Genomic DNA, 27706 nt, shown 5'->3' with positions numbered 1-27706 from the left:
CTATGTTAAATGGGACAGTTATAGATCAAAAACTAGAGAAAATGAATTGAATAGGTGGAATTAGACTTGAGTTTTTAAATTTGCATGCACTAGATGTTAAAGATTCCAATACTGAATTTTTAATTTGATTGTGGTTTGTTGTTAAATGGTGTGTTGTTCTCTGGAACTACAGGACCTGGATTTGCCATAATTCCTGTCCTAAATGCAGTTAGGAAAAGAAAATGGTGGAAGGATAGACATACTACAGCAGGATGGAAGGGGAAATAAAAATAAATATCACTGTTTTATGTAATACAGTGTTTTTTTCATACATAATCAAATACCTTGAAAATATGAGCTTTAAGAATGTGATGTCCCAGCTCAATGGTCTGTTGACGGTTCAGTTTGCCTTCTTGACGAGAGAACCAAAATGCCAGCAAAGTGTGGCCACTCCTGAGCAGAACAACAGAATTAATTTTAGAATTATATTTTGGAGATAATTGTAAACTATTGACCATAAAAGTAGTAATTTACTTTCATGAATTTCTGCTCCAGACACAATTAAGTGCGTCAGCTATGTAACATAAAGAAACATTGAATGACTTTCATATCCTCAATATCTCCTTAAGTATTTACAGCTAACAAAGCACTTAGTGAAGTCTATACATTGACTTAATTTAGGACAAAATGTTTGCAAACAGCAACTTTACCTACAAAACTTTACACATAGCAATCCCTGCTACACAACAATAAGTTGATAAGTAAATACAGACTAAGAAAGAACACTGTAAAAACATGCTGTGCAGATAAAATTTGGCTTAACTGGAATATTATAGCAAGACCATGCTTATTTTCAAGCCTTTTGTCATTTGATAGGAAAAAGTCTAGCAGAATTTTCATAAATACTAGAAAGATGGTTCTGATTTAAAACTCACTCTCCCCAAATAATGTCAACAATAGTAGAAGGCTAACTTTCAATTCCAATGTGATTTTCTGCTTTGTTGACCTGAAAAATGACAGTTCCTATTTACTCACAGAACAGTCGAATTTCACTGACCACATTTCACCTGAAATTGTGTTATTTAACAGATCAAAACTTCAATTGCATGTCTTAGTTCACATACACATCTCCTGGTGTCACTTTATGTACATATAATCAGTCTATGTACAGTAAGTTACCTGTACATTGTTTTATAGGATTGCTTTTATTTTTGTATTTATTGTTTCTTTTGTTTTTTTTTGTTGTGTTCTTTATGCTTATTGCGTTTTTATGCTGCATTGGATCCAGAGTAACAATTATTTGTGTACTAATGAATGACACAAGTCATTCTTGGTCAGCTACATCCCAACACTCTGAAACCTCACTACTTTCCCTGTGCACTGCTTACACTTATCACCTAACCCCCTATTCATCTTCAAGAACATTTCTAACTCAAGTCCTGACGAAGAATCTTGGCCCGAAACGTCGACAGCGCTTCTCCTTATAGATGCTGCCTGGCCTGCTGCATTCCACCAGCATTTTATGTGTGTTGCTTGAATTTCCAGCATCTGCAGATTTCCTTGTGTTTGCTTTTCTAATTCAAAAATAGATTTGCTACACTAAATCCCCCATTGCTCAACAGAATGGAGACACTTCATAAACAGGAGTATTTGATGTAGACACAAGGACCAGGTGAGAGAAATCACTGTTATGCAAGATCCTATCCATCTAGAGTTTACAGTGATCATTGCCTACTGCTCGACTTCCCGGAGGAACAAAGTCTACATTGGTTATACTTCATCAAGATAGTCCTATCTGAGATCTGTGACTTCAAATACCACCTCATATATATGCCCCGACTCTACTGATGGGAGTCAAGGTCACAGTCACTTTCAGTTTCCTAGTTTCAGGATTAATTGAGGCTACTTCCCCCTTTCACAATTTGTTGCTCACAGCAACATTAAAATAATGACCCAAATCCATACTCAATGACAGGAGAGTTCATCCACATATCCTCCAGCCCTCAAGAGGAGGCACTGGTTATGATAAAAGGCACCCCCTTATTGCAGCCAATTGCAGATTGCCACTGAGTCCCTTATGAAGAGCATCCTGGTAACTTCCTGCTGAAATTGGTAACAACACAAAGGTAAGTCAGAAATTAAATTATGAAGAGGATATAAGGAGGCTACAAAGGGATACAGAGAGATTAAGTGAGTGAGCAAAGATTTGGCAAATGGAGTATAATGTGAAAAAATGAGCAATTGCCCACTTTCACAGAAAAAATACAAAAAGGCAAATCATTTAACTGGAAAGAGAATTCATAGCTTTGATTTGCAAAGGTACCTGGGAGTTCTTGTGCATGCTTCACAAATTACAGTATACAAGCGATTAGGAAAGCCAACAGTATGTTATTGATAATTTCTGGAGGAACTGAACCCAAATTATGATATTTTGAGGTGATACTAAAGTACTGTAATGCCATGTTGGCCTTTTAACTTATGAAGATTTTACTGAGTAAATCTTAAGTATATACAGTAAAACAATAAGGAAGGTAAAGGATATGTTGATCTTTATTCGAGCAGAATGGAACACACAGCCTTAGTTTAACCATATTTGTAATACTGGATGCAAGTTTAATTTCAAAGGCCAAGGAAGAAAATACAAATCTTGCAGGTCAATGCAGCACAATTACAGTCAGCCCTCCTTATCCGCGGGTTCTGCATGTGCGGATTCAATCAGTCGCGGATCGAGAAAACCTGGAAGTTGAGTATTGTTTGCCTCGCGTCTCGTTCATTCACTACTTGTGTTGTGAACAAGAGGAAGGAGTTTAAGGGTGGTAAGGGATGGTTGGCTAGCTATGTAAAGCGCTACAGCCACAAAAACTTAAAGATTACGGGAGAATCGGGATCGACTGATGCCGAGGCAGCATCAACATTCCCAGAAGAGCTATGATGGTTGCGAATGTACTGAACACATACAGACTTTTTTTTCTTGTCATTATTCCCTAAACAATACAGCATAACAACTATTTACAAAGTATTTACATTGTATTAGGTATTATAAGTAATCTAGAGATAATTTTAAAGTATACAGGAAGATGTGCGTAGGTTATATGCAAGTACTATGCCATTTTATATAAGGGACTTGAGCATCCACTTTTTTTGGTATCTGCGGGGGGTCCCGGAACCAATCCCCCACGGATAAGGAGGGTTGACTGTACAATTACAACTACAATTCTGATTCCAAATATTGAAGGGACTAAGAAAAGCAATTGAGTAAGCTTAGCCTACATTTATTAGAGTTTACAGGAATGGTAAGTGATCTATTTGAGAGGGGTTAACTAAGCTGTTCCTTCTTGGAGGATTGTCCAGAACAAGGGTCATAATCACAAGCTAAAGGGTCACCTAATCTAGGAATGAAATCATGAGAATCACTATGCTATATTCTTAACAAATGCATTGAAGTGAAATTGTTTTCCTTATAAATAGAGCCATATACACATAATGAATGAAGTCTACTTGCTGAAGGCTCATTGAGAATGCCCAACAATCACAGACTGGGCTTCAGAGGCAGAAAACTTCAAAAGATAAATGGTTTTGAATCCAGAATCAGAATCAGGTTTATTATCACCGGCATGTGTTGCGAAATATGTTAACTTAGCAGCAGCAGCAGCTCAATGCAATACATAATATAGAAGAAATAAACAAAATAAAAAAAATAATTAAATAAATCAATTACAGTATACATATATTGAATAGATTAAAGATCATGCAAAAATCAGAAATAATATATCCTCCTGTGTTTTTTTTTCTTTTTACAGCATATGGGATGCTGACTGCAATATCCTTCAACAGTAGGACCAAAAATCTCCCTCAATTGCTCGTCTTAGGACAGATCTAAAATCAGTCTTGCAAACGGTTCTGCACTGACTGCAAGATCATTGTTTTCCTTCTTGGCCACTTATCTAAAAAAGGATATGCTGACATTGGACAGGGTTCAAAGGAGGGATTCTGGGATTGAAAGGCTTATCATGTGAGGAGCGTTTGATAGCTCTGGGCCTCCACTCACTGGAATACAGCAGAATGAGCAGTGATCTCACTGAAATCTGTCAAATGTTGAAAGGCCTCAATAGAGTGGATGTGAAGAGGATGTTTCCTTTGGTGGAAGAGTCTCAGACCAGAGGATACAGCCTCAGAATAGAGGGGTGTCCACTTAGAATGGAGATGAGGAAGAATGTCTTTAGCCAGAGAGTGGTGAATCTGTAGAATTTGTTGCCACAGGTGGCTGTGGAGGCCAGGTCATTGGGTATAGTTAGGGTAGAGGTTGATAAGTTCCTGATGTCAGGGCATGAAGGGATATGGGGAGAAGGCAGGTGATTGGAGCTGAGAGGGAAATGGGTCAGCCATAATGAAATTGCAGAGAAGACTCGATGGGCCAAATGGCCTAATTCTGCTTCTATATCTTATGGTCTAAAAGCCATGGAAGAAAAAAAATTGCATACACTATTCCAAATATGGTCAATCTAAATATGTTCAATTAAAAGTCTGTTGTGCTCCAATCTGCTTGGAATAAAGGCCAGCATACCATTTTCAGTATCTTTCTAAATGTTTTCTATACATCATATGGCTGAACAGTTCTCTGCAGATAAAATTGATAGCCATCAGCGGTACTTTCATATGAGGTCTTCTGGAGTTGAAACAAAGAGTGGCAATGTTACATTGGTAGAAGAGAGTCAGTGGATGTTGTATACTTGGACTTTCAGGAGGTCTTTGAAAAGATGCCACACACGAGGTTGCTTAACAAGCCTATGATATTACAGAAAGGATAATAGCAGGGATAGAAGCTTAGCTAACTGGCAGAAGTCAAAGTGTGTGAATAAAGGGGGCCTTCTCTCTGGGTGGCTGTCAGTGACTAGTGGTGTTCTGCAGGGGCCTGTGTTGGAAACACTTCTCTTTATGTTATATGTCAATGACTTTGATGATGGAACTGATGGCTTTGTGGCCAAGCTTGCATATGATAAAAAGACAGGTGGAGGGGCAGGTAGAGATGAGGAAGCAGGGAGTCTGCAGAAAGGCTTAGAGAGGTTGAGAAAATGGGCAAAGAAGTTGCAGATGGAATATGGTGTAGGGAAGTGCATGGTCATGCATTTTGGTAGAAGGAATAAAGGTATAGACTATTTTCTAAATGGGGAAAAATTCAAAAATTAGAGGTGCAAAGGAAGGCAAATGCAATGTTAGCATTCATTTCAAGAGGACTTGAATATAAAAGCAAGGATGTAATGCTTTATACAGCTTTGGTCAAACTGGACTTGAAGTATTGTGCGGAGTTTTGGGCCTCTCATCTAAGAAAAAATATGCGTGCATTGGAGAGGGTCCAAAGGAAGTTCACAAGAATGATTCCAGTTAATGTATGAGGAGCATATGATGGCTCTGGGCCTGTACTTGCTGGAGTTTAGAAGAATGAGGGGAGGGGGTGGATTCTCATTGAAACCTATCGAATATTGAAAGGCCTAAATGGAGTGGATGTGGAGAGAATGTTTCCTATAATGGGGGAGTCTAGGACCAGAGGGCATAGCCTCAGAATAGAGGGACATCAATCAAGAAAAGAGATGAGGAGGAATTTATTTGGCCAGAGGGTAGTGAATCTTTGGAACTCACTGCCACAGATAGTTGTGCAGGCCAAGTCATCAGGTACATTTACAGCAGAAGTTGATAGATTCTTGATTAGTCAGGGTGGCAAAGGTTACGGAGAGAAGGCAGGAGAGTGGGGTTGAGAGGGATAATAAATCAGCATGGTAGAATAGCAAAGCAAACTCGATGGGCTGAATGGCTTAATTTTACTTCTTTGTCTTATGGACTTCTTGCCATGGGCCCTTAACAAATGATTAGGATTGATTGTTGTGCACTCAAACCTAGTTCCACATTGACCCAATTTCTCTCAGAAATGCTTTAAACAAGCATTGCTGGGAGAAGTGAGCTTTGGAAAAGATTTGATGTCATTCCATGCACATCCTTTATGGCTAAAAATACTTAATGATGAGAACTGGGGTAGCATTCACATACTCAGCTGTCCCCTAATAGCATGCAACTTTTTGTCCAAATTAATTAATTTTATATCCGGCCCAAGTTGCCAAAATGATGCAAAGGTTTTCGGAAATGCAGCAATAGCATTATCTGCCTTCAGTCAACCCAGTGTGAACATTATACACCTGCTACTCCAGGCAGGCCTGAGCTTAAGGTGATTCTCCAGATAAAACATTTGAGAAATGCTTGCATTGATGCCCTGGAACACCAGTGACTGTAACCATACCAGGACATGGTTCTTCCATACCAGGTATATCCAGTCATTATGTCTTCACTGACATTAGTTTGAGTTTTTTGGTGCTACATTTGATTGTTATTCTTTATTGAATGCTGCCTTGATACTGAATACACTTAATCTCCTCTATTCATACCTTGATGAAGTATACAAGGTTCTGGCTCATTCTTGTAAAGGATTAATAAACAGCAGAGTAATTGGCTGGGTTGAATGTTAATAATTTCTATCATGGATATCAATAGTAGTTTCAGGTGAGGAACTATATACTCTTAAACAAAACTGTTGCAGGTACACCACTAAAATTGTCCCATGTGTTTTATGTTCCTAATGTGCATGAGCCATTTAGCTCTTCAATTTTTCTGCAGCAGTACATGCAAATTCTAAACTTAAGCATCATGAAACTTCATACCTTAAATATAGATTTTTAACACTTTAAGCAAAATAAAAGCCAAAGATAGAGCAATAAACCCAGAAACCAATAATTAGTATAATCTTTATTGCTAAGTATTACAATAAGACGGGTTTACCACATATTTCAATCAATTTAGGTGAATCCATCTCTTAATTTCATCTAATAACTTGGTAGGACGTGTCCCTAATTCTGCATACCCCTATTGCATACATAAACACTATTTGAACTCAGTTATGCTAAATAGAAGAAATCTACCCATAACAGTACACCTCAGGGCTGTACTGACTACGCAGCCTGTAGACTCACTTTCCGTGACTGCTTTTGTTGTGTCTGTTTTTTTTGTATTCTATCATATTTCTTCCTTTATTTTCCTGTGCATGACTACAAGAAAAGGAATCTCAAGGTTGTATATGGTTCACATACTTTGATAATAAATTTTCTTTGAACTTTGAGGATGATAACATACTCCAATAGCATTTCATATGAGTGGCCACTCTGTGTTTCCCTACCTGTTGCATTAAAGAACAGCTTACTATTTGCTCTGGGCTGTCTCTAGAGAACGTATAATGGTTAAACAGAGGAGATACACTGAAGTTTAGGGATTTAGTTTCATCTGAGCCTTGTTGTTCTTTTAAATATACTGTAATCTATTTCTTAAAAATCAATTTGATCATTTGAAAACACAATGAACTCCATGGAGATCCAAATGTCAATGTTTTAGCATAATTTACAAGGCTACTGGGGATTATAGATAGCACTTGGACTTTCCAAGACTGATTAATTTGCCTTTGGTACTATAGGCCTGCTTAAATCTCTAGTGTGTAGTCCAAGGTGAGAAAGGATAACATGCAAGCTAATATACCATGAATTGGTTTTTTTAAGAAAAGGGTGGACATGGCAAGCAACTGACTGCACAAACCACCAGTGGAGGTCTCAGGTCAGCATCACAACTACTGCAGATATTCACTAATGATGGCCTTGACATTCTGCTTTGACCTTTCGTAGGTCTTTGTGCTCTTTAATAAGTAAATTATTTCTACATAGACAACTCAAGCTGATGGATGACGGAAGACCTTTCAGCTGCCATTGCACCACAGCACACATCTCTACCCAGGTTCAGATCGTTGCCATTATAATGCTGGAATTCATTTTCAGCAGAGGCCCCAATGCGCTGATAGCAGCTGTTCACTGTCTTCCGATGGAATGCTAGGCCATCTGCTTCACTGGCCTGCAGGGAAGATGGGGGGTTGGGGGGGGGGTGATGTCAGAAAATCTGAAGAGCATACATCTGCTTTTCTCTGTCAGGATGACAGTGTTTGTGATCCACTTCACCAGGCTGCTCACAGATGAACGAGTAAGCACACTGGAGTAGAGGAAATGTGTTCAAGAATGAATGTCGTGTGGCAATTAGCAAACATTCACTTTCTGAGTAAGCAGCTGACATAGTCTTAAAGATGGAGCAGGTCGAGGCTTTCTTTCAGGGAAAGGAAGGAAGATTTCAAAAGTTCCTGCTATTCAATTATAAACTAGCATTCAGTGGAGCTTTTGTATTGATAGTAGACTGCAGCGATTGCTGAAGCCTGCAGTGTGACAGGCTTCATCTTCTTCAATGACGTGCAGCATTGTTTCCGTTCCTGAGAACTAAAGAGGCAAATAACTAGCTTCAGTTCTTCCAGAACAGACAGGATGGCATTCATCACTGTCCAATTCTAAGTCTGTACTAGGCTAGCTGAATTCAGTTATATCAGCATTTGAAAATTACAACAGTTCTGTACTCATAACCACCGAAATGAAATGGGAGATAGAGGAAAAACACAGCCATGCTAACTATGATTGTTGCATGGTAAATGTACATTTCAGGCATAAAGCTAAGTGCTCATAAAAATCAAAATGCTTAAGATGCCCAAAGACAAGTTTAAATAGTGTAGAAAACTCAATGAACTATGGCCACCAATAACTGCTCCTTCCAACTCAAAGAAAACTCTATGAATACATAAGAAATCTTCCATTTGGTAGGATAAACAAGTGAGCTTAATATGGTGAGTTATACAATGTGGTACTTAATAAAATGGACTGTCCATTTTCCTCCATTGATACTGCCTGATCTGCTGAGTTCCTCCAGCATTGTGTGTGTTGTTCTAGAGTTTCAGCATCTGCGGAATCTCTTCTTTCTGAAATGTTATCCACTATGAAACTGCCAAATATGATGCCTAGCTAATTCTTTCAGAGTAATTCGTGCAGCAGAGGTGTATGACTACAGCTATGAGATAAAGTTTACTTTCCTTCATTGGGCTGGATGGCATGACTCGACAGTCATCACTATTCACTGGTAGGTTGCAGCTGTAACTGGTGCTGCTGGATGTCTTTTGATCATTGGTGCATCAGGGATCACATGACAAATTTTCATGTATGACAATGATACTGCTCCCTTCACTTCAGAACTAATTCACATTGAGGCTCCTGGTGATATCTTTGATGTTTTCTATGAGAATGATAGAGAGACTAGTATCTGCCTCCCCATCACTCAACAAAAGACAACCTATAAACAATACCGAGGTTTCCTTCATCTGGGACAAAGCTCTCTCTTCATTTGTTTCCTCAATATACATCTGTCTTGAGCAAACAGATCTAAGTGCAAAGTTAATTAAATTCACTCTTCACTTGTCACCCACATCTCTCTACCCCAGGGGCAGCAGACTGAGTGAGAACCTGGGAAAGAACAAGAACTCTCTCAACCAGAAACACACTGGTGGAGCTGAATTACTTCTTGGCAAGGGTCACCAGTCAGGATTAAGATAAGGGGATTCCATCTCCCAGCAGCATGGAATGTACCCGGCTTTGTCAGTGAGTGGCCAGTTGAGAAGCGTTTGGGCAATCCAGCCACTTCCAGCATGGAAAGGAAGGAAATACTCAAGTCATTCCAGTAATATTTGGTCAGCGTGCTGGATTATCTAGCACATTGTATAAAGTTCTTTCATTTGTTCTTGGACTTTGTTACATTCATACACTTCCAGTAAGATTTTCTACATATACACAGTTATCTCAAAAACTAAAACATAATTCAAATCTCAAGTGTTTATATTTTAAATGTAACCACAATATTTGAAGCTGCTAGTCCTCTGGAAAATTATTGCCTTACGAATTGGAACTGGCAGTAGAATTACTTGACTGTGAAATGCTGTACGGGTGCAGTAGAATCACTTTGTTATGATTATGGCCATCAAACTAAGTCTTTGTGTTTGTTATGACCTTCACATATTAAATTTCACAAAATCCATACATCACCAAAAACAATTATGGTGTAGTGACTTTCTGTAGGTCAAGTTTTCAGTCGTGCATCAATAATGTGTCCTTTAACACTAAGTAGGAGTTACTCCAGACTAGACTAAGCTTGCTCATCCTTTATTAACTGATTACTGAGCAATATTAGTAAATATCTAAACAGATGTGGTTTGCTGCATCTTGGCAGCCTAGAAGCAGTGGTATTGAAATAATAGGGAAGGTTAACTTTTCCATGATAAATCATAATAATTTAATGATGTGGATTAGAAACTAAACAAAATACAGAGAGTAATAAACTACATTGAACTTATAGTTAGCCAAACACACTTAATAATGTTCTGCCTGGATTTTGTAACAACTAAGACTGTATTTTAATCAATTCTCATTTTCAGGGTGACGCCACTCTGTTTAGAGTGGGAATCATTCTTTATAAACACAAGATATTCTGCAGATGTTGGAAATCTAGAGCAACACACACAAAATAATGGAGGAACTCAGCAGGCCAGGCAGCATCTATGGAAATGAATAAACAGTTGAAGGTTTTGGGCCAAGACTCACAGTTTACACTAGTTGGTGCCACAGTGTGACGGAATACCATAATTCTGAGTACTCACTATGTCGATGGATGCCACTCTGAACATAAACAGTTATAACTAACTGCAATGATTCATCCTGTAGGTGACAATGGGTCTGCAAAGATTGTATTATTTTTTACATGGAAATCTCAACATTTAATGGTCATGTTGAAAAGTGATCAAAAATAAATCATTATAGTAATATGCGCTCTGATTTGCTGCACTGTTTGTTTAACAGAATTTTCCTCAGCAACACTTAAACTATACGTTGCTGGTCCCTATCACAAACTTATTTTCACTGGACATTATTCACGCACTTCTCCCTGAAATCTGAGTGAGATCACATGCAACGAGTGCAAAAGCCAAATATGCAGATATGGGAAACCTAAAGTAAAATTTAAAATACTAGAAATACTCAGAAGGTCATGCTCCATGTCTTAATGTCTCAGATTTGATGTTTTGCCTGACCTCCATTATTCCACCCAGCATAAGATAATGTCCAATCAACCCACATAACACACTATCTAGAAATAACTCAGAAGATGTGAAGCTCGGGTGGTTGATGGTGGGGTTAAATTGTTCTCCGATCTTGGCAATCCATTTGCAAATCGATTGCTAAGGTCAGAGAACAACACTATCTGGCCCGAGCTGAAGCAGTGTGCATAGTCTGGGTACTTTAGGAAATCTTGAAAGCTCACTCGATTTGGACCATAAATTAAGAAATATACTTCTATAGTAAGTCTTGGATACTTTTATTATCACATTCTATGCTTAAAGAAAAGGTTTGATAAATGTTTTTTAAACTGTGAAGGATTTAGACGGATTTACAAGAAATCCTTTCTACTGAGTGAAAGATTAACAAAATGGTAAATGAGTAAGAGATATTGTAAGGAAAGAGCAGTGTTACAGAATCAATAGCTACCTTCAGAAAGGAAATAATCTTGAGTAAAAATTGCTTGGGAAAGAGAAGGACTGGACTGCATTTCAAAACTATCAGTGTAGTAACAAAAAGATACTGGTCTCCTTCACTATGACATTCCAACTTTGCTGACTCCATCACATCTGAAGAAGGATGCTTATGTGAAAATGCTGTTCTTGGACTACAGTTCGGCATTCAACACCACAATATTCTCCAGGCTCAACAAGAAGCTCAGAGACCCTGGTCTTCACCCTGCGTTGTGTAACTGGATCCTGGACTTCCTGTCAGTTCACCGGCAGGTGGCGAGAGTGGGCTCCCTCACCTCTGCCCCTCTGACCCTCAACACAGGTGCCCCTCAGGGCTGTGTCCTAAGCCCCCTCCTTTACTCTCTGTATACCTGTAACTGTGTCACCACCTACAGCTCCAATCTGCTAATTAAATTTGCTGACAACACTACATTGATTGGCCTAATCACAAATGATAACGAGGTGTTCTACAGAGAAGAAGTCATCACCCTGACGCAGTGGTGTTAAGAAAACAACCTCTCCCTCAATGTTGCAAAAACAAAGGAGCTGGTTGTGGATTACAGGAGGAATGGAGATAGGCTAACCCCTATTGACATCAATGGAACTGGGGTTGAGAGGGTAAACTGCGTTAAGTTCCTCGGCATAAGCATCACCGAGGATCTCATGTGGTCTGGTTGTGTGGTGAAAAAGGCACAACAGCACCTCTTTCACCTCAGATGTTGGAAGAAGTTTGGTATGGACCCCCAAATCCTAAGAACTTGGTACAGGGGCACATTTAAGAGCATCCTGACTGGCTGGATCACTGCCTGGCATGGGAACTGTACCTCCCTCAATTGCAGCACCCTGCAAAGAGTGGTATGGGCAGCCCAGTGCATCTGTAGATGTGAACTTACCATTATTCAGGACACTTACAGAGACAGGTGTGTAAAAAGGGCCCGAAGGATCATTGGGGGCTTGAGTCACCCCAACCACAAACTGTTCCAGCTGCTACCATCTGGGAAACTGTACCGCAGCCCAAGAGCTAGGACCAATAGACTTCTTCCACCGGGTTCAGACTGCTTAATTCATGCTGACACAACTGTATTTCTATGTTATATTGGTGTACATATTATAAATTACTATGTTACACATTGCACATTTAGACAGAGACGTAACATAAAGATTTTTAGTCGTTAATATGAAGGATATAAGTAATAAAGTCAATTCAATTCAATTCAAAACTTTCACCATCGCCACTCACCATTGTGTACATGGGCATGGGTGGAGTCGTTGCAGGATAGGGAACCAGCATTACACCTCACATCTTGTTTGCAATTCCCACTCTGACTATGTCACTCACCATCTCTAGTATTTTTTCCAGTCCTAGCCTGTGCTTTTTCAAAATTACCATCTGTGCATGCCCAATTTTAATCCAAAATGCAACCACCAAGTTCAGCTGCTTCATCATCTTCTTTCATTATAAAGTCAGAAGACTGGATGTTTGATGATCATTAAATGGCCAATTCTATTTAAAACTCCTCAACAAATGAAGCAGGCTATTTTTCCATGTAGCAAGATACAGATAACATTCAGGCATGGAATGACAAGTTTCTTTTCTGTCCTGATGAAGGGTCTCGGCCAAAAATATCGACTGTTTACTCTTTTCCATAGATGCTGTCTGGCCTGCTGAGTTCCTCCAGCATCTTATATGTGTTGCTATGGAATGACAAATGGCAAGTAACATTTGCACCATCCAAATGCCAGTCAGTGACCATGTTCAATTAGAGGAAGTTGAACCAACCCCTAATATACAAAGTCATTAATTTTACCAAGTCCAACATTACAAAATCTTTTTGGAAGTCTAGTCATGGGTGACAGATTCAACTGTCAAGCCACATCCAAATAGGGTAGTTTGACTTTGGGTACCTTGCATTGTCCTAACACTCTAGAGCTTTTCCACCATCTACAAAGACACAAGTGATGGAAGATTATCCATTTATCTACTCCAACACCACTGAAATACTTGATACCATTTAGAAGAAAACATCTAATTCACTACCCTAAACATTCACCTCAAAGTTCTAATGGAAGGAATTAAAGATACCAAACTATGCAAAGTGTTGAACAACACTGTAGATGGTGCACTCCAGCTATATACAAGGTGGCTTAGTCTAGTCCCAAAGAGGCATACACTTTGTCTAACAAGCACTCAAAGCCAGACTCACAAATAACGCCTAACGCTTTTCCAATGACCGATGGCGTTTCACTTCTTTCTGATCACTTTATTATTTCCACTTTATTTTCAATCGTTATCGTGATGAACAGAAACACTGCGGATTCAGATCTCTGCCGCTGGGTCCTAATGTCCACCGCACTGAGACAGGTTAAATAAGTTCTGGGGTTCCGCTGGGTCCTAAGATCCACAGCATTCAGACACGTTGAATAAGGGTCTTGAGTATCCACAAATTTTGGTATCCGCAAGGGGTCCCGGAACCAATCCCTCGTGGATAAGGAGGGCCGACTGTATTTTATTTCATTGCAAGGGGGCTGCAGTGCAAAAAGGGTTACTTAAGTTACATTGTTGGGATGTGGTATACAGACTTTAGAATCATTAGAGTGTTGATTCACAAGCTTATTTCTGGAATGAATGAGTTGTCATTTGAAAAGTAGCTAAGGGACCTTAGCCTACATAAATAATTCAGTAGTTAGGGGAATAGACAAATATTTCTGCAGATGTAAATATAATTTCAGGATGGTATGTGGCTTCCCTGAGTCAGAACATTCAGTAAGAGAAGGTGTACAGCCACAGACAGTAATCCAAATTTGTACAAAGGCAGAGGAAGAAAGTACAATATAGTTTTGCAAGCAGATTTTGATGAGCTGGAAACTTAAAAATATCAATCTTTGGATCACTATAGGTGCCATATAAAAGTGAATAGGACAGCTCATTAGAAATCTGGTCAAGGAGTGGAGAGATTAGGGGTCATTGGCACTGCTTTGTAGGTTTGCAGATTAGGCTCTCTGCCAAGACATCTGGGAATTGGGAGCTCGAGTGAATCTGCAGATGCTGGAAATAAATAAAAACACAAAATGCTGGCAGAACTCGGGCCGAAACGTCGTCACTACCTCCTCCCATAGATGCTGTCTGGCCTGCTGAGTTCTGCCAGCATTTTGTGTTTTTATGGGAATTGGAGCTGTTCAACCAGGTTGAATTGACCAGTCAGCAGTTGAGCAGAGGTAGAAATTGAGTAGTGAAGTCCATGCCAACACTGTTAGTGAACCTGAGCTGTATTTGTTGTTTTGTGGCAGCAGTACAATGCAAAGATATAAAATTACTATAAACTACAAAATGAATAAAAAGTGCAAAAACAAAAGGTAGTGTACATGGACCAATGTACATAGCCGATGCAGAAAATGCATCAGACATACAAGCATGACTCATTCCAACATGAAAAAGCTAATCCTGGGAAACAAATTTTCAAAGCAATGATTTTGGAGCACATATCAAGGACCAAATTCCTGTGGGTTACATAAAATTGGCTACATAGAAGAATCTTTATTCCAAGCCTTCCCTAGTAATGCTCTCCAACTCTTCCTCTACTACATTGACTACATTAATGTTGCTTCATGCACCCATGCTGATCTCAGCAATTTCATCCACTTTGCCTCCAAATTCCACCCTGCCCTTAATTTCACTTTGTCTATCTCTTGCTCCCTTCCCTTTCTCAATCTCTTTGCCTCCATCTCTGGAGACAAACAGTTGACCAACATTTTTTGATAAACCTACCGATTCCCACGGTTATCTTGACTGTATCTCTTCTCACCCTGTCTCCCGTAAAATACTATTCCTTCTTCTTAGTTGCTTCATCTCTGTCGTATCTGTTCTCAGGATAAGGGCTTTCCTTTCCAGGATATCAGAGATGTCCTCTTTCTTCAAAGACTGGGGTTTCCCTTCCTCCACCATTGATGGTGCCCTCACCCACACCTCCTTCGCTTTCTGAACATCTGCGCTCACCCCATCATCTGCTGCCTTAACACTAATAGAGACACCTATAAAAAGTGTGGATACAGCCCAGTCCATCACAGGAAGAGCCTTCCCCAACAGAGAGCACATCTATAAGAAGCGCTGACACAAGAAAGCAGCATCCATCATCAAGGAATCCCATCATCCAGGTTATGCTGTCTTCTTACTGCTGCCATTGGATAGGAGCCTAAGGTCCCATACCACCATGTTTAGGAACAGTTATTACCCTTTAACCATCAGGCTCCTGAACCAGTGTGAATAACCTCAAAACAGAACTAATTCCATAACCCATGGACTTGCTTTCAAGGACTCTACAACTGATATTCTCAGTATTATTTATTTATTGTATTTCCACGGTTTGTCTTCTTTTGCACATTGGTAGTTTCTAAGTCCTTGTGTGTGGTTTTTCATTGATTCTATTGTATTTCTGTGAATCCCTGCAAGAAACTGAATCTCAAGATAGTATATAGTGACATATATGTACTTTGATAATAAACTTACTTTGGACTTTGAAATTGTGTAATGTAAATACTTCTAGTTTCCATATTACAAAAAAAGATAGAAAGTCTCTGGACATGGTGCAAACTGTTTATTAGAATGGCATCATAACTGAATGGCTATTTCTATCAGGAAATAATGGATTAAGACCATTTTCTCTAGAAAACAAGAAGTTGAATTAATCTTAAAAAATGATAGACCAGACTGGAAGAAAATGTTTCTACCCATGGTCAAACTTATGTCATAAATGCAAAACTGTCATCAATGAATCTTGCAGGGAATTTAGAAGAAATCTTTGTCCCATGGATTAGCTACAATGTGGAAATAACCAAAGAAAGTAAATGAATCAAACAGGAACAATGCAATCAAAGGGAAGCTGGATATCAACATGGGGTAAAGGGACATAACAACATATTGGTCCAAGTGACATGAAGTGTGTTGGAAGAAGCTCGTGAAGGACACAAACAAAGACTTAGACCTACTTGTCCAATGGCTTGTTTCTGTCCCAAGGATTCTTTGCAATAGATTCTGTTAATGCAAAAGAATATTTATGGCTATAAATACATAAAAATGTTCAACCTCTACTCAACTACCTAATGCTACAAGGAAGACATTGATCACTATGAAAATGATGGAGAGGAGAGAAAGGCAAAGTGTGTTTGCTTAAACAACCTCATTTAGTATGTTAGATATAAATTATCAAAGGAAATTTCTAGAAACACTGTTGCTTCACAAATGTGAAGATTGCCAGACAACAGAAGCATGCCACTATTGAGAGGTAAAATTCAATAAATTCATACCAAACCTTGGGACTGAAAAATGGGAAGTTACAAATAAGAAATCCGTTACAGATTGTGGAATGGACTTTTCCACATTAACAAGCATTAATTTTGCAAAAGACCTCAAAATATGCTCAGCAGCCATATTAAACAATCCAGCACTGAAGCAGTTGACTATATGTGGTTGGATATTCAAAATGTTAATTGGACATCTCCCTTATCTCTGCATAGCTATATTAGTAATAAATGGCACGTAGCATAGAGTTAGCAGAATGCTTTACAGTGCCAGTGATCACTGCTTGTGGTTCAATTCCTGCCATCGTCTGTAGGAATTTGTATGTTCTCTCCATGACCATGTGGGTTTCCTCCCATATTCTAAAGACCTATGGGCTAGGATCAGTAAGCTGTGCACATGCTTGAGCTGTCACCTTACTGAAATCCCTGGGCTGGAGAGAGCTGTGCAGTCAAACAAAGGGGGTGGGAAGCAAAGCAGTTTCCATCACTTTCAGCAGGCGGTTATGAGAAAAATCATCAAATCAAGGTTGTCTGTTAACAGATGGATCGATTACTTCCAGTCCTACTGTCCTGGCTCACTTGCTATGCAGGGTGTAACCCAAGATTCTCATCTCCGCACGATCCCATCCAACACGAACCCAGACAGGTAGCCTCTCCATATCAAGCTGAGAAAACGGATTCACGCCAAGTTCCCAGCACTGTAGTGTGCAACCTGAGTCTTTTATCAGAGCTTTAACAGTAAATAATTGTATCTGTTTGGTCTGAGAGATCAAAAATGCCATTATGAATAAACGAGTTGCAGGGTAGGAAGAGTATTGGTCAGTTTTTTTTTGGATGCAAAAGGATCCAGAAATGGTTATCATGCTTCAGCAAAGGAAAACTTGATTTTTAATCATGTGGTAAGATATACTTGTAGATAGCTGAACAATTCTACCTTTGCCATTCTAACTTCTATTGTGCATGAATGATAAATAAGGAGAGTTTGCTGTATCTTCTCTCTTTGCTCGGAACTAGGCAGCCCACCACAAATACCCTGAAAATAAGTGTCCAAAACATTTAACTGTATTCACATATACTAATAGTTTTGAACTATTTGGGGCAAAAATGCACCATTCAGGTTGTTAATTGATGAAATACTTGGTGTCAGTATTTTCCTATGAGAATTCAAAATAATTGCAGCACCTTTTATGTTTCAACTATTCAAAGAGAAGCCTTATAATCGTGGTCACAAAGAACCAAGTTAAAATCCCTCAAAAAAGTAGTGACTACAGAGTTCATGTCTCAACAGTACGGGTATTTTTTTTGTCTCTGCTGTTTCAGGAGTCAGTGGCACCATAGCTCAGCAATCACATCGGTAGTCAGTCATAAATTTTAACACACATCAGGAAAAAATAAAGAAACCAATGATCACACAGTAGGAGCTTATTAATGACTCAGTTTGAACACCTGAGGTCTGTCCTATAATCTTCCATTCAATTGCATCTACTAAGAACAATGCAATATTTCAGCCTGTCAAACACAGCTGGCTTGTTTTATGTTGGCAGACAGCATCACAGAGGGGTTTTAGTGGAGGGGGAAAAAAGGCTGGAAATACTGGATGAGCAGCTACATCTTGTCTTTGCTAGTTACATCATCCAAACTTTGATATGTCTCTTCTTGATATGTCTCTCCCCCCCCAGTCATCCCTTCCACATCATCACCTCCCTAGTGTTTTCTATCTGTTAGAGCTTGATTTTAATATCAAACAATACATAAGCAATCTGTCAATCTGGCTGAGAGGGAAACTTTACTGACAATGTCAGTACACAAATTATTAGAAGAGGAGAAATTGATCTTTCTCCAACAATGTCCTGTCAATTAAAATGTGAATGTGATGAAATTTGGGCTTATGGTCCTGTTAAACAGAATCAGAATCAGGCTTATTATCACTGAAATATGTTGTGAAATTTGTTGTATTGTTACAGCAGTCAAGTTCAAGACAAAAAAATTGCTAATAGTTACAAAAGAATTAGTAAATTGTGCAAAAGGGGAATAGTGATGGAGTTTTGATGGACTGTCCAAAAATCTGATGGTAGATGGAAAGAACTGTTCCTAAAATGTTATGTAAGGGTTCGGGCTCCTGTACCTGCTCTCTGATGGCAGTAACAAGCACAGCGCATGTCCCAGATGATGTATGAATGAAAGACGTTCCTTAGGGTTACATATTAAGAAACTCTCACTCCAACTCCACCCTATAACAAGGTTATCAGCCATGTCAATCCCTTAATTCATCCCCATCATTCCTTTAATATCCTACTTAATTTCTCTCTAGATACCATGACAACTGAATAGTTCTATCATAATCTACCTTCTCTATAAGAGCAGATTAATTTTCTTTGACTGCTCTATAGCTTCAATAGTTTTTTTCATAGCAGCCTTCTCCAGCATCCCTTCTTAGATAAGTCCCCTGATATCTATCTCATCATAGCCAGAGAATATGCAGAAAAAATTAATTCCCTCTTGAATCATCCTAAGCTTAACCCCACCCTATTTTCACTTGCATATTGTACTCTGCCAATATAACTTGCAGAGCTCTGTACATACAATGACAATGCCTAATATTATCTCTTCAAACTCAACTACAGACAGCTCTGGATTGGATGTTATGTAACAACACAGATTTGATTAGGGAGCTTAAAGTAAAGGAACTGTTAGGAGATAGTGATCATAATATGATAGAATTCACCCTGTAGTTTCAGAAGGAGAAGCTAAAATCGGATGTACAGGTATCCGGTCCCCCCTTTACAAAGGTACAGCATTCCTATGAAACCTTTCTTAAGCCAAAATGGCGTAAAGCGAAGAACCATTAATTTTTATGGGGTAAATTTTCGTAAAAGCGAAAATCCTCTTTGTAATGCGAAAACAGGTTACTAATGTAGGTCTTTTGCAAAAGCGAAGTGGCGTAAAGAGAACATTCGTAAAGCAGGGGACACCTGTATCAGTATTACAGTGGAGTACAGTGTATTACAGAGTGATGAAAGAGGAGCCAAAGCTGGCCAAAGTTGATTAGAAGGGGATACTAGCATTGCTTCTGTTTTATCAAGTTGCTTGCCCTGTATGAATTTTTTAGACCATTCATAATTTTCTCTAGTTGAACTGAAGGTGTGATATTTGAATGCACGAAGTATATGTAATAAGGTGGATGATCTTGTAGCACAGATTGGCAGGTATGCTGCTTTGGGCATCACTTGAGTTGCAGCTGAAAGAAGATCATAGTTGAGAGCTTAACATCCAAGGACGTGCGTCGTGTCAAAAAGACAGGCAGGTAGGCAGGTAGGCAGAGGTGGCTCTGTTGGTAAAAGATCAAATCAAATCCTTAGAAAGAGGTGGCATAGGATCAGAAAATGTAGAGTCCTTGTGCATAGAGTAAATAAACTGCAAGGGTAAAAAGATCCAGCTGGGAGTTATGTACAGGCCTCTGAACAGTAACGAGGATTTGCGCTACAAATTACAACGGAAGATAGAAAACATATGTAATAAAGGTAATGTCATAATAGTCATGGGGATTTCACTATGCAGATACAGTTGGAAATCAGGTTGGTGCTGGATCCCAAGAGAGGGAATTTGTCGAATGCCTAGAGATGGCTTTTTGGAACAGCTTGTGGTTAAGCCCAATTGGAGAATGGTAATTCTGGATTGGATGTTATGTAACAAAACAGATTTGATTAGGGAGGAACATACACAAAATGCTGGAGGAACTCAGCAGGCCAGGCAGCATCTATGGAGAAGAGGGCAGTCAACATTTTAGGCCAAGACACTTCTTCAGGATGAAGGGTCTCAGCCCGAGACATCGACTGGGTCCGGAAGAAGGGTCTCTGTCTGCTGACAAGGGAAGTCAAAGAAAGCATGAAAAAAAAGAGAGCATATAATACAGCAAAAATGAGTAGGAAGGCATTATCACTGGCATGTGACGTGAAATTTGTTAACTTGGCAGCAGCAGTTCCATGCAATACATAACCTAGCTGAGAGAAAAAAAAACCCTAATAATAAATAAACAAGTAAATCAATTATGTGTATTGAATAGATTATTTAAAAATGTACAAAAACAGAAAAACTGTATATTAAAAAAAAGTGAGGCAGTGTCCAAAGCTTCGAAATCCATTCAGGAGTTGGATGGCAGAAGGGAAGAAGCTGTTCCTGAATCGCTGAGTGTGTGCCTTCAGGCTTCTGTACCTCCTACCTGATGGTAACAGTGAGGAAAGGGCATGCCCTGGGTGCTGGAGGTCTTTAATAATGGATGCTGCCTTTCTGAGACACCGCTCCCTAAAGATGTCCTGGGTACTTTGTAGGCTAGTGCCCAAGATGGAGATGACTAGATCTGCAACCTCTGCAGCTTTTGGTCCTATGCAGCAGCCCCTCAATACCAGACAGTGAAGTAGCCTGCCAGAATGCTCTCCATGGTACAACTATATAAGTTTTTGAGCGTATTTGTTGACATACCAAATTGCTGCAAACTCCTAATAAAGTAGAGCCACTGTATTGCTTTCTTTATGACTACATGAATGTGTTGGGACCAGGTTAGATCCAAAGAGATCTTGACACCCAGGAACTTGAAGCTGCCCATTCTCTCCACTTGCATCAGTCTTCACTGCACACTAGCAGTACGCCAGAAATGTAAGAGTTGCAGGGGGCAGAAGTGAGTGTCTTTGTTATTAACAAGGAGAAAGTGCTCAGGAAGCTGAAAAGTCTGAGGGTTGATCAGGCACCTGGACGATATGAGGTACACCCCAGGGTTCTGAAAGAGGAGGCTGAAGAGATTGTGGAGGCATTAGTAATGACTTTTCAAGAATCACTATATTCTGGAATGGTTCCGGAGGACTGGAAAATTGGAAATGTCACTCTACTCTTTAAGGAGGGAGGGAGGCAGAAGGAAGGAAATTATAGGCAGTTAGAAGTGATTGGGAAAACATTGGAGTTGATTGTTAAGGATGTGGTTTCAAGGTACTTGGAGGCAGATGGTAAAATAAGCTGTAGGGAAAATCTTGCCTGACAAATCTGTTGGAAAACTTTGAGTAAATATCAGGAAGGATAGACAACTGGGAATCGGTGGATATTGCTTATTTGGAATTTCAGAAGGACTTTGACAAGATGCTACATATGAGGCTGCTTAACAAGATCAGAGCCCATGGCATTACAGAAAAGATACTAGCATGGATATAAGATTGCTGATTGGCAGGAAGCAAAGAGAAGGTATAAATGGGGCCTTTCTGACTGACCCCCTTAAAGATAAGGAGCTATGTTCTTCAACTTAGGAATGTTGTGTCAACCAATCAGGATGGTGGAATTGGGAGAAGGTTCTGGAGATCGCTAGGTGGAGAGGTTTTTGTGATGGACACTAGTGTGGGTCGAGGTCTTTTAGGTCAGAGCTGGGAGAGGACAGAAGGGAAGATGGCTGAGGATGCCAACCCTGTTGCACCAGGTGCTTGGTGCAGATGAATGGCTTCAAGGAGGAAGGACCAATACTCCTGTGGGGGAGCCTGTTTGGTCGAGGTAGATTTTGAGCGACATTTGGAAGATGATATGTGCTTCCACGCAGACTGAGGGTCCAGGGGGTGAGTTAAAGACAACTTCAAGATGAGCTCCAACTTATGTACACATTTGACTGGGTTACCTGTAATGGCCCCTTTTTATTTTTTTTCCCTTTGTTTTCCTACTGTTTGATAAAGCTGATATTTAAAAAAAATACTTTCTTTATAATTGTATATGGTGCATGATCTGTTATTTCTTGCCTTTGGCTAATTGCATGGGGGCAGTATTTACACAGTATTCACACAGATTGGGATTCCAGTGGTCAAGACATCCCACCTTCCTGGTTTTGGTGGGACCCAAGTCATACTGACCCTAGAAGAATGGAGTCTAAGAAAGGTGGTTTTCTCACCGTTGAGTCTAGTGGCTGTTGGTGAGTTGCTAATGAGCTGCATCTCTACAGACACCCGGTAAAAATGGTTTCATGTCAATGATTTGTTTGAAGGAATTAATGGCTTTGAAGCTGTTTGTGAATAATGCGAAGACAGGTGGAGGGGCAGGTAGTGTTGTCAAAGTCTGTATAAGGACTTCGACAAGTTTGGAGAATGGGCAAAGAAGTGTCAGATGGAATACAATGTAGGGAAGTACGTAGTCATGTGCTTTGGCAGAAGGAATAAAGACATAGATTATTTTCTAAACAGGAGGAAAATTAACAAAATCTTAGATGCAAAGGTTCTTGGGGCCCCACTTGCAGGATTCCCTAAAGGTTAACTTGCAGATTAAGTTGGTGGTAAGGAAGGCAAATGCAATGTTAGCATTCATTTCGCGAGGATTGGAATATAAGAGCAATTATGTCATGCTGAGGCTTTATAAGGCATTGGTCAGATCGTACTTGGAATATTATGAGCAGTTCTAGGCCCCTTATCTGAGAAAAGGTGTGGTGGCATCAGAGAGGGTCCAAAGAAGGTTCATGAGAATGATTCCAGGAATGAAAGGGTTAACGTGTGAGGGGTGTTTGATGGCTATGCATCTGTACTCACTTGAATTTAGAAGAAAGGTGGGGGCTATCATATTGAAAAGCCTAGAAAGAGAGGATGTGGAGAGTATGTTTCCTAGGGTGAGCCTGGGACCAGAGGACACAGCTTCAGAACAGTGGAATGCGATTTATAACAGAGATGAGGAGGAATTTCTTCAGCTGGAGTGTGGTGAATCTGTGGAATTCATTGCCACAGAGGTTGTACAGGCCAAGTAATTGGGTATATTTAAGGTGGAAGCTGATAGGTTCTAATAAGAGAGGGCATCAAAGGTTACAGAGAGACGGCAGGAGAATGGGGTTGAGTGGTATAAAAATCAACCATGATGAAATGGCAGAGCAGCCTCAGTTGGCCAAATGACCTAATTGTCCTCCTATGTCTTATGGGCTTGTTACAGGTCTCATCATTGAAGTCAGCTATGAATCTTATGTTATTGTCATTAATTTCATCTCTTTCCTTGGTCATGATCTTAAGCTCAATTCAATGTCCTCAATGTAGAGACAATTTGACACGAATTCTGATCTCTAACTTCGCCAACAAAATATCCTCTCTGTGTGCTAATGTTGCATTCAATACCAAACAGAGAAAGGCCTGTGTGAAAGTAGGGTAAGAATTAGACTCCAACTGGTTAGCGTTTTAGCTCCACATCCCACTGCAAGTTGTCTGCCTGTGGTCTCCATTACTGTACAAAAGAAGCCTGAGGAACAAATTCTCATCTTCCATCTAGACTCAAAATCAAATTCAACAATTTCAGATATTTCACTTTTCCTAACTGTATCAGAATAGGCAGTTCCATTGCAAGAGCAATCATCTGTAATATTAACTTTATCTTTCTCTCTCCACAGACATTGCGTGATTTACTGAGTATTTCCAACATTTTCCTTTTTGTATCTCAAGTTTCAGCAGCAGCTTGAACCAGCATTGTAGAGTTTTACTGCTTTCTCTTTGATTGTTTTCATTAATCTATTAACTAGATAGCAATTAAATCTGGGCAACCCTAGTTACATCCTATCAGAGATACTTGCTTTGTCTTATGTATTCTTATTATCTTCTCTACAACCTAAATCCAAAGTTTTCTCTCTTAAACAGTTCTGATAAAGGGTCACCAATTTATTTGTGTGCACCTGTATACCTGCTCATTAGTGTAAACCTGCTCATTAGGGTGCATGGGGTGTCCAGTGAGGGATAGCACATCTGATGAGGAGGCTTGTCCTGTCCAAACTGGGGTAGCTCACTCACCTTTGGTTCCCACTGGATACTCAGCTCTTAGCAAGTAGACATCTGTATGCAACAGCAACTGCACCTCGGTACACCTCTTCAACAGGCAGGCTAAACCAAGTGAGGGAAGCTGGTGGGCCTCATATCCCTGTGAGATTGGGGCATGCCTTTCCTAGCATGCTAAGTCTGCTCTGACTGGGTGGATGAAATCAACAGCAAAATCCAACAGCCAAGAAGGTGGCTCTACAACACTTTGTGGAGAGCGAAGGGCATGACGACTACTTGTACTACTAGACCCAGACTTCTGAGGTCACGAGAGTGGAACAGTTGCTCCAGTGCAACAGCTTTTCCACTTTAAAAATTTTCCCGCACAGGTTTCCTGTCATCATCAGACACAATGGTCAACCAGCAATGTAAACGTTTAATCATACAATCACGTGGCAGCAACTCAATGCATAAAAGCATGCAGACATGGTCAAGAGGTTCCATTGTTGTTCAGACCAATCATCAGAATGGAGTAAAAATGTGATTTAAGTGACTTTGACCACAGAATGATTGTTGATGCCAGATGGAATGGTTTCAGTATCTCAGAGTCAACTGATTTTCAAGCAGAACAGTCTAGATAAAGAGAACAGTAAGAAAAAAACATCCAGTGAGCAGCAGTTCCGAGGGCAAAAGTGCCTTGTTAATGAGAGAGGTCAGAGGAAAATGGCCAGACTTGTTTAAGCTGATAAGAAAGTGATAGTAACTCATAGAACCATGTGTTACAGAAGAGTCTTCTTCTTAGGCTGTCCATCGATTTTGATGTTGACTGTGTTGAGAGTTTAGTCTCTGCCACACCACCCAGAAACTCTACTCCAACACACCTTGCACAGTAATAAGGCAGACGGTGTCATGCCCCCACCATACAGTCTCTCTGGGCTTCCAAATCTGATGCTAAGTGGTACACAGGAGTGTAACAGACTTAGCGGATAAGGAAGCTGCCCCGCAGTGACAACTAACTAGTCTAGTGATGCCATCCGTTGACCAGCACTCTGGTTCCTCAGCATGCCACCAAGGTGACCCTTTTGGATTCATCTGCCAAGACACCATCAGACGCCCTGCTGCAGCCTTTGCCTGAAGAGGCATGACCTACAAAGTAGCAAAGGCATGTTTACCTCAAGGAGGTACTGAAGAGTAGCTCTGAATGCACAATACATCGAATCTTAAAGTGGATGGGCTACGAACATACACTCAGTGGCCATTTCACTCCTGTACCTAATAAAGTGACCACTGAGTGTAGGAAAGAAACTGCAGTGATTAAACACAAATGTCAACCTACTAAAGTCTTTGCAACTACATTTAAACTGTACAGCCGTTTAAGTTTCCATTCATAGTCAAAAACAAACAAATGATATTTGCATAGAATAAAGGCCAAATTTTTCCAAATAGTGAACAGAAACATGACTTAGATGGCAACTGATGGCTCTTAAAACATATTCTCTCAAGAATTTGCTTTTTATGGCATCATGAATATTTTAATGCAAGAACTTCAGACTTCATTTTCTGTTGGAAGTTTTTCCAATCCTTTTAATAGTGTGAAAAAAATTCTCTGGACTGCTATCAGTATACTCCAAAGCACTGTCTCATTACAATGCATTTACTGATATGAATTTTCTTAATATTCACTACAACAGAAGGAAACATTCTTGCAATGAGCATGAGATCACAAATGTCTCTTACAGTTTACAATAATCTCCCACTGGTAGGTATTTGAAGAATTAAGTAAGTTTAAATTTAAACTCAGAAATGTCAACAATTTTCTGACCTCACCACACTTTTCATGTTGACAACAAGAAGCACATCACTTCTTGTTTAAGTAGGCAACAGTGTGATATTACATTAAATAAGTCATGCGGCATATTAAGTTATGCATTTGAATCTGTGGTGCAATTTTTGGTAACACAAAGAGTTAGCAAATAGCTATAAAACAATCCCCATTCTAACCTAATTGAGGGTTCCCAACTTGGGGTCCACAGACCCCTCAATTAATGGTAGAGGTCCATGGCATAAAAAAGGTTGGGAACCCCTGGCTTAGACTATATAGCACTACTGCTGCTGTGACTCCATCAGTATACAAGGATGACATAAATATCATGTCTCTTAGACCAGGACAAAGGAAGGGAACTCTATGCCAAGTGACACCCCACTGCTTTTCCACTTTTTACAAGGCACAAGTCAAAGGTTTGTGGAAGTACATTCCATTTACATGGGTCAGCAGCTCTAACAACTCTGAAGCAGCTCAGTGCCACTGTAAATGTTCATTCTCACCAGCACACAATGTTTGCATTCAGTTACTCGCCAAAGCAAGTGTGATAGCACTCCCAAAACCCACCACCAAGAAAGATCAGACTAGCAGATTCCCCTTTAAGTTTCATACCATTCTTATCTGAAAATATACTGCCACTCCTTCACTGGTACAGTTTACAAATATTGGAACTCCCTACACAACAGCACTGTGGAAGAACCTTCGACAGAACAGCTGCAGCTATATTCCTGCTATGAAAAATTATATACGTCAAGGTCCCAATGGAGTATCTGGTAGGGCCCTGAAAACCTGTGCCAACCAACTGGCGGGAGTATTCGAGGACATTTTCAACCTCTCACTGCTGCAGGCGGAAGTTCCATTTGCTTCAAAAAGGCAACAATTATACCAGTGCCCAAAAAGAATAACATGGGCTGCCTTAATGACTATCACCTAGTAGCACTCACATCGAGAGTGATGAAATGTTTTGAGAGGTTGGTCATGACTAGACTGAACTCCTGCCTCAGCAAGCACATGGACCCATTGCAACTTTTCTATCGCCACAGTAGGTCAATGGCAGATGCAATCTCAATGGCTCTTCAAATGGCTTTAGACCACCTGAACAACACAAACACTTATGTTAGGATGCTGTTCATCAACTATAGCTCAGGATTTAATACCATCATTCCTACAATAGTGATTGGGAATTTGCAGAATTTAGGCCTCTGTACTTCCCTCTGCAATTGGATCTTCGACTTCTTAACCGGAAGACCACAATCTGTGCGGATTGGTGATAACATCTCCTCCTCGCTGACTAGTGCACCTCAAGGGTATGTGCTTAGCCCACTGCTCTACCCTCTATATACACATGACTGAGTG

The 27706-nt window shown here is 39.9% G+C and overlaps 1 protein-coding gene across 3 annotated transcripts in view; it reads right to left on the bottom strand.

Annotated features, from left to right (window-relative positions):
• Nucleotides 1–27706, bottom strand: part of LOC132384559 (protein TANC2-like) — a 764460-nt gene that overhangs the window by 82044 nt on the left and 654710 nt on the right. For all 3 annotated transcript variants that reach the window (XM_059955744.1, XM_059955745.1, XM_059955743.1), the window contains one exon: nt 324–432. In XM_059955744.1, the coding sequence (XP_059811727.1) occupies nt 324–432 (109 nt within the window). The remainder of the gene's footprint in view (nt 1–323; nt 433–27706) is intronic.

Source organism: Hypanus sabinus, chromosome X1 (assembly GCF_030144855.1).
Source record: "Hypanus sabinus isolate sHypSab1 chromosome X1, sHypSab1.hap1, whole genome shotgun sequence".
Classification (NCBI taxonomy): Eukaryota; Metazoa; Chordata; class Chondrichthyes; order Myliobatiformes; family Dasyatidae; genus Hypanus; species Hypanus sabinus.
Note: the sequence above shows the minus strand (reverse complement) of the source record. Positions and strands in the feature narration are given on the sequence as shown.